We start from the raw sequence: 8,517 nt of genomic DNA, 5'->3' as shown, positions 1-8,517 counted from the left end.
TTCCCTTTCTTTCTTTCTTTCCTTGATTTTATTATGATTATTCTCATGTGTTGATAATAATTTGATGAATTTTTCAGATTGGGAAGATTGCAGGACAGTAATGCCGTGTTGTCACACTTCAATGAGTTCTCTGAGCATTGCTATGCCGAGATTTCTGGAGATCTCGCCAGGAACACTCGAATTCTCAAGTCTATCAAGACTGACCTTGATTATATTTTTCAGAAGCTAAGGTAATTCTATCTCTATTCCATGTGTTAATCAAATTTGTTACTATCACGCTCTTATTTGATAACTAGTTTATTGTATTAACATTTCACTGTTTATTGCGCTTAGAATTGCATGTATGGTAAAGTTGGAAATGAATAATAAATGTTACATAGGAATATGAGTGAGAACCACAGATATACTGAACAAAAGAAAGTTTAGCTAAAGTGAGTTATTGTTGTGTATTGGAGGGAATAATTGTTTTGGATGAAAACTTTCGGGATTAATGAGGTGTAGATGTATCAAAACAAAACTAGACAATGAAAAATATGCGTGAGGGATAATGGGTTCAATTGGAAAAGTTGATCTTTGAGGTGCGCATTGTGCACTTCTCTATAGCCTTCCACCATGGTCGTTGCCTATGAAACTTGATTGATTGACTATGTGGATTTGTATAACCCTTGTTCCTCAGTGGTTTTTTTATGAGAATTGAATCTAGCTATGAAAGGCGCTCTCCACTGCTTCCTTTCCAATGGAAGAAAAAATTCTTTCTTTTTTTCTAATTGAAGTGATGCTTGATCAACAACAGGGCACAACACATACCTTGACCTATGTAGCTGACCCTACCTAGTTGGATAAGGTTTAGGGTGGTGGTTGTTGTTGTTTCTAATGGAAACCAAATTTAACCGTTGGTTATCTCCTTTAATCAGTTCCTATCTCTTTTCTGCTTATTTTGGTTCTCTGTCCAGTATCATGCAAGTTAAGTTTGTCATCTCTATTTCTGTGGCAACTGACAACTAAGTTTAGGTTCTTAAATAAATTTCAGTTATTTCAATAATACCTTGGTGTTAAAATGTGATAGAAGTTTGTCCCCTGTTTAAGGGCTCCTCCCGTGGATTTTGGTCCTTGATATCTCTTGGTTTCTCTTACTTTTCCTGTTCAAGTTTTTCTTGTCTTATTCAAGTTGTATTTGTTGATTGTTTCTTCGTTTTGAAAATGATTTTCAATTTATGCATTAATCAAACTAAAGAGCAGTGAGATTATCTCCTAATAGATTTAAATTTAGTGCTGAACAGAAGGCAGAACTAGTCAGAGGTAAAAGCATATGAATAAGAATAAGAAGAGGGTAGAGAAGTGTGCACCAATACCAGTTTGATCTCTGATGTTGAGTCTATGTCCCGTCTCCACCAATTAAGGTGTGATTTTCATAATTCAAATGGATTACAGAGTCTGACAGCTTCTCCAGTAGACATGCAAAACCTCTCAAAAGTTCACACTCCAAAATAAAAGCTTTTCCACAAACTTCTCTTGCGAAAACAGTGATATATTGTTGTCTCACATTCAAGTAACACTCAAGTTCACAAATACAAAAGGCTGTTTCAAGGTTTATTCACAGGCTGAGACAGAAATTCAGAATAGCATGAATAGTGGAATACTTGAATGATGAGGCAACATGCTTAGCTCGGCGGGGTCTGGTTTTGCACACACGTGCAGATTCCTGGGTAGTCGTGATCCTTTTATTTTGCATGTTTTTCTAATCGCTGCACTTTCCTTTCTTGTTTGTCAATTAGGCTGGCTGCATATCATGTCTGATTGTTCTTTTCTTATTTGCTTTGACCAGAATTTTGAAATCAGTCAACTTTTTGAATTGAGTTCATTCCTGTTTGGCACCATATCTGGTCCAAATTCTTTGGATTTTGCTTTCTAACCCTTACTCGATATAATAGTGCAATCCTTGCTTTATTTTCTTTCTTAAATGCTGCCAAGTCTTCAGTCATTTGTTGTTCAAGTTTGCTCCCAGTGTTCAGATTTTGAATCTTCCTAATTTGGTGACATTGAAGCTGATTCTTTTCTTTTACTATGCAAATCTGTCACCCTAAACCACTACACACATGTTGAATAATAAGAATGAAATTGTTAACAGCCATTCTGAATGTGTATGGTATATGGATTTGTAGTCTACGTCCATAAGAACTTGTCTTGCTCCAATCTGCCCTGCTAGGTTCAACCCCTTCCACACTGCCCAATTGCCCATGCTCCCGTCGATACACATCTTCCTTCACACATCTCGTTTTGTAAAATTTGTGCAAGGTACCAGAAGGCACAAACAAAATTTATTCTACTTAAGGTGTTGTTCTGTAACATAATGAAGGATTCACACAGGAATAATAATAATAAGGCCATTTGATACAAGAGAAGTAAAACACTAGAATGTGTTTATGAATTTCAATATTTAGGGCTGCAACATCTATTTTAGTTATGAACTTACATGGTTAAAGTTAGAAGTATGGTACATTAACAAGTTCCTCACTTTCTGCATGAACTTGCCCCCTCCCCTCTTTTATTAGGAAGTTCCTTGTCCTAATACATTATTTATTGTGATTATTAGATTAAAGTATTAACTATTGAGCATTATACCTTGTCTAGTTGCGTGATCTTCTTTTTTGTTTTTCTCTGACAGAAGTATGAAGTCAAAAATTTTGAACACCTATCCAGATGCATTTCCTGCAGATTCAGAGAGCGAAGTAGTTGATAGGAGACCAGATCTTGAAATGCCCAAGTAATTGCTGTTGTTATTAGAACACAAGTATTATTAGGACAAGGAAGCCATGTAGTTTATATATTTTATTGTTATGAGTTATGGCAGCGTCATTGGTAGTAATAATATGAAATCGCATTAGCATTTTACAATCTTTGTTCTATCAACATAACTAATGAATCTGAATTAATACGAATTATACAAAGCACAATAAAAATTACGAATTAAGACCAACTAAAGTTTTGAAATGTTTATTTCATGTTATTACAGTTATGTCCAAGTAACATAATTTGCCGAAATATATCTTTGAAATTTTTGTAATATGTAAATAATTGAATATACGTGAATAATTAGAATTTTTTAAAATAATTTATTGGTTTTTCAACTTTCAAATAAGAGTAAAGAATTTGCCATATTAAACACCTAAATAAAATTATGTAAAGTCAAAAAACTTACTTTGTTTAGATTTTGTTTACCAAAATTATTTCATAATACTTTGTTACATTTGATTGTAGTTAGCAATTACGATCTCATAGATAGTTAAATTAAAGTATTAGAGCTCAGAAGTTTAAGCAATGTTCAAAGGACAATGAGTAAATGACACGGAAAGATCATAAATAAGAGCATACTAAAAAATATTAGAATTGCTTCATCTCATTTGCTCAAACATCAAAGTGCTCAATTGTTTTTTCATTCATTAGAGTACTTTTTAACATTTTACAAAACTTTGTAAGAACGTATAGTACTGCAGTAATGGTGGGATGGGGGATGAAGATGCTAGTGGGGAGGAATTTGGAGTCCAAATTATCCCTAAAATTAAGTATATATTATTATATTATAAACTTAATTAAATAAAATATTTTATTCTATCAAAAATAAAATTTACTTATTACGTTTTAAATTTTAAATCACGTACTTCAGTATAATCACATTTTTAATAGAGTATTAGAAAAAACGCTCTCACCAATAAAAAAGCATCAACATTAAGAAATCAATTCTTGTTGAAATTATAGAAAACACTTCTTACAAACATAAAATAAGCTAAGTGATAGAAATATCTTTTGCACTTTATCTACTAATTAACAAAATGATATTATAATCAATAGGAATACAACCATGACTTGAATAACAAAAGAGAGTACAATATACTTTCATTGCATGAATCTGGATCTCTGATGACAAGTCATCTTATGCTAGCTTTTCAAGCATTTTTCACTTGTTTCATTAGGTTTTATGCACTTTCTTGCATCATAAGTAAGTGATTTGGAGTAGATTTGCATGGTTATGTCAATTCAATTAAACATCATTCATTTGGCACAAAATCACATGGTTTAAGCTATAATTAGTTGGTTTTTAAATGATTTAGAAATTTTGTGAATTTGGTGATGCTTTGATTGGTTGTTCTGATTACTTATAGGTGAAGAAATGATGAAAAAAAAGAAAAAAGGAACCTTAGAGCACGCTTTAGACCTTAGGCCACGCTTTGAAAAGCGTGACCCAAGGCACAAAAGCGTCACGCACCAAAGGAGCAAAGGCCAACCAAGGCCATAGCGCTCAAAGATTGAGCGCTGCGCTCTCTAATTGAGCGCCCAAACCAAGTGCCCAACACCAAAGTGACAAGGCCAAAGAAGCAAAAGCATAGCGCTAAGTTGGAGCACATAACGGAGTGCTCAAGAGAATCAAAAAAAGCAATAGCGCTCCGTTAACTATCCTACCTTTTTCGTGACCTCCCCAAAAAGAAATCAAGGAGTGATACCAAGCAAGGAAGCCAACAAGGTTCGAACCCATGAGCCAAGGGAAGCACGCTACAAAGCCTGGAAAGGAAATTTGCCAAAATGGCTTCACCAAGAATCGAACCAGGCACACATGGGAACCAAAAGAAGCGCTACACAAGAAAAGAAGGGGCGCTGCGTGAATTCCCTTCACTGAGCGCTATTGCCTAAGGAAATTGGCCAAATTGAAATGGTCAAGGCTCGAAAGTGGGAGCCTTATTCAAGCAAATGAAGCGCTACGTTATTTAAGTAAACTAAGCGCTATCAATTGAAGCTTGGCACAAGGAATTTGGTTCAAATTGGCTCCACCAAGGCTTGAAGAGGGAATCCCACTCAAGCATGTAGCGCTACGTTACATTAGTTCACTGAGCGCCACTATGCTGCACCAAAAAGGCTTGACACGAACCAAAATGAGCCAAGGCACAAGGCATTGAGCGCTACGTTAGGTGCAATCACTGAGCGCTTCCCCGGGAGATGCCCAATGTTCCAATTTTAAATCAAAACCTAATTTGGGATCCATTTCTTCACCAACTTAAAAAGTCCACTCCAAATTCCAAAATCAAAATTAGAAAGTGTATAAATAGGACTTAGTTTGATTTAGAGAGGAGCTTCTTTCATTTTTTGTTTTACCTTTTAGCTAAATTTTAGTTTTCACTGGAGCTTTCATTTTGAAATTTGGGAATTGGATCTAGCTTTCTGTTTTCATTTTGCTTCTGCAACTTCTGCTATCTGTTCTTGGAATTTGAATTGAGATTGAAGAGTTTCATTGATTCTAAGTTTGAGAATCATCCTTTACCTCTCTTCTCAATTGTTCTAGAATAGAATTTGAATTTAGTTTTCTGTCTTCATTTACTTTCTTCAGCAACTTTTACTTTCTGTTTTGAGTTTTAGATTGAGATTGAAGAAATTCTGTTTCAATTCTTATCTAAAATTCATCTGTGTTTTCCTTCTGCACAATTCTAAGGATTGAGGATTGGATCTGAGCTTTCATTTACATTCCTTCTGCAATTTATTTTCTGTTTGACCAAGGGTGTAATTGAGATCTAGATCCTTGTTCTAATCTCATTGCTCCTCTTGGATCTTCTATTTCTCTTTTAGATTTTGCAATTGAGCTAAATTTACTTTCTGTTTTGTTCTTCAAACAATTTTACTTTTCTGTTTAGATCTTTAGCAACTTAGTTCATCTTCTACTTCTCTGTTTAATCTCTCTTTACATTCTCTTTGTTAAATTCTAAATCCCAGCTCCCACATCCCTTTACTATTCAAGCAATTTACATTTCTTGCACTCTAAACTCCAGATATTTACATTTCTTGCAATCTAAGTTTCAGTCATTTACATTACTTGCTCTTTAAGATTCAGCTCTTTTACCTTCTTGCAATTTAAGTTTCATGCATTTTACTCTTCTGCACTTTACTTTTCTGTCAATTTCCCCTCTCCCTTTTATTTTCATGCAATTTAGCTTCTGCTATTCAAGTTTCACTCAAATCATCAACTGTTTGTTTAACTAAATTAACCACCTAACTAAAATTGCTCAATCCATCAATCCCTGTGGGATCGACCTCACTCTTGTGAGTAATTACTACTTGATGCGACCCGGTACACTTGCTGATGAGTTTTGTGTTGGATCGTTTTCCAACCCATCAAGTTTTTGGCGCCGTTGCTGGGAATTAATTTAGATCAACAATGATTAAGTGGGTGAGAAGTCTAGATCAAGCATTTTTTTTGTTTTTGTTTTCTGTTTTAGATTAAAACCAAGGTGTTTGAGTTATTGCCTCACTAAGAAATTCTTCTCTGAGACACGAATTTCAATTTTCCTTGGTGTTGTGTTTTACAAAATTCAAATGGAGTTCAACTCATCTTATGATCAAACAAATTTTATGGATATTACCTACCATCACCAATCTCTAATGGTGGCTGGGAATATCACCAAGAGATCACAATTTCTGAGCACTCCAATCAATGGAGATAAGCTTCAGAACCACATGATAAGCAAGAGAATCAAACAAAGCACATGAGATACTGTCCAGAACCACAAAATGACTTATATCATTATCCTCATGGTGTCTGTGCATATCAACAAGAGTGTGAACAATTAAGTGAAAGGAATTTCCTCCCAGAGCCACAAAGTAAATCATAATGTTATGATGCTAACACTAACTATGGCTGGGAAGGGAATTTTGGTGCTCCATATGACACTCAGCAAGAGGCATAAATGCCTCAACACACAGTTTCCTCCAAGATCCATACAATTCATCTCACCAACCACAAAATTCATTCCACAACTCACAAAATTCACTCCATAACCCTCAAAACAACTTCACCACAACACGTTCATGTCCACAAAATTACTCTCAACCTTCAGAGGATCTCCTTCAAAAGTCTAGAGAATTTTTTGAAAGACAAGAACAATCCTGGAAAAGACAAGAAACCCTCTACAATAAGATGGATGGATCTTTGGAGCAAGCAAGGAGAAATAAAGAATTGCTAAGCAAGGAAGATGAAGGTCAATTGGTGGATAAAAAGGAAGAAGTGGAGAAGGAAGATGAAGAGGCCCCTGCGTCAAGAAAAATGTTAATGAAGAATGAGTTGGAGGAGGCATTTGAACTTGAAATTGCATATCCACAGAAGCCACTTGAGATGACAAAGGAACATGAAAATTCACAACCCTCACAAACTCTCCTGGACTAAAAAGTCTCAACAATTGAATCTGTGATTGAAAGATATAAAGAGGAGATTGAGAAATCTTGGGAAGAACAACAAACCTCCTCCATGAAAGTGCTATTAAGTCAAATGTTGAGTGCAAAGGAAGAAGTGGAGGAGCAAGAAAGTGAGGAAGACACTCAAGAGAAGTCACACTCAATTGAAGCAGAGAAGTGCATAGAGGAAGGGCTCATGGAACAACCAATTCAAAAAGCTTTTGATGAAGAAAACACTCCAATAATCACACAGCAACCAAGTCTTGAATCCAAAGAAGTGAAGGCAACTAACAAGAGCACCAATCCTGTCCCTAATCCAGCAAGCAAGCTCAATCAAACCATTTATAAAAGGAAGCTTGCTAAGGAGAGGGCAAGATAAGGGACACTAGCTGGTTCATCTCCCCCTTGAGGTCGTTCCTCTTAACAAACTGGAAGAAGAGGAAGAAAGTGAAGAACATGTCAACCGTAGGTAACATTTCTTTGCTTTGTTTACTTTCTATGTCTGCTTTGTTTAAATTTCAATAAATTAGCATATGATTACATTCTAAGTTTGGTGTTGCCTTGCAACAATCGGTATGGATGATTGCATCAAATCTGAATTGAAAGTGTCACACTAAGATTCTAAGTTTGGTGTGCCACTTATTTTCTATGCAATTTATTCAGCAACACCACTTGTCTGCATAATCATAATGCCCTTTGCAGTGTTATTTTTCTTCTTAGTTGGATAATTTTAGTTCTCTCTTTGTTTTATTCATTTACTTGTTTGTAATGCTTTCTTTTATTAACTGTGTTTGTTAATACATCACCAAGAGAGCCTTATTCATGACAGATTCTTGGCTTGGTGATTGTATTAAAAAATAACAGTCCCCTTTGTTTAGTTTTAGTTCAAATAAATTGACATAGGATTGCATTCTAAGTTTGGTGTTGCTATGCAACAAAATTTAGTTCCAATCCTTACAAGATACTTGCATCAATTCCAAGTGAAAGTGTCACACTAAGTTTGGTGTGCCACTTATCTTTTATGCAATGTATCATGCACATCCTCTTATTTTTGCAATCTCAATGTCTCTGTCTTTTGTGCCTTGATTGTTATCCTCAATTTTGCTTGCTTAAAACACATGTACTGCTGACATTTCATTATGAAGACATTCATGATCCATCTTAGCCCCATAGCCATTGTTCTAATTATTGCTTGAGGATGAGCAAGCATTCTGAGTTTGGCAAGGGAAAGGAAAGAATAAAAGGAAAATGACAACAATAGAGAAGATGAATTACAAGGTTGTAAAGTTCCTTTTCCTCTCATTT

The 8,517-nt window shown here is 35.2% G+C and overlaps 1 protein-coding gene and 1 long non-coding RNA gene across 2 annotated transcripts in view; one reads left to right on the top strand and one right to left on the bottom strand.

The window, feature by feature from the left end:
• The window catches only part of LOC107620488 (kxDL motif-containing protein 1), a 3,225-nt gene extending 330 nt beyond the window's left edge, over positions 1-2,895 (top strand). The window contains 2 exon segments of the mRNA XM_021113333.1: positions 1-230; positions 2,666-2,895. The exon segment at positions 1-230 is cut by the window's left edge and continues 330 nt beyond it. Of these exon segments, the coding sequence (XP_020968992.1) occupies positions 1-230; positions 2,666-2,768 (333 nt within the window). The 3' untranslated portion in view covers positions 2,769-2,895.
• LOC110267586 overlaps positions 1-2,982 on the bottom strand; it is a 23,761-nt gene extending 20,779 nt beyond the window's left edge. Inside the window, exon 1 of the long non-coding RNA XR_002355357.1 lies at positions 2,894-2,982. This is a non-coding gene — a long non-coding RNA (uncharacterized LOC110267586). The remainder of the gene's footprint in view (positions 1-2,893) is intronic.

The sequence above is a fragment of the Arachis ipaensis genome, chromosome B10, assembly GCF_000816755.2.
Source record: "Arachis ipaensis cultivar K30076 chromosome B10, Araip1.1, whole genome shotgun sequence".
Taxonomy (NCBI): domain Eukaryota; kingdom Viridiplantae; phylum Streptophyta; class Magnoliopsida; order Fabales; family Fabaceae; genus Arachis; species Arachis ipaensis.
Note: the sequence above shows the minus strand (reverse complement) of the source record. Positions and strands in the feature narration are given on the sequence as shown.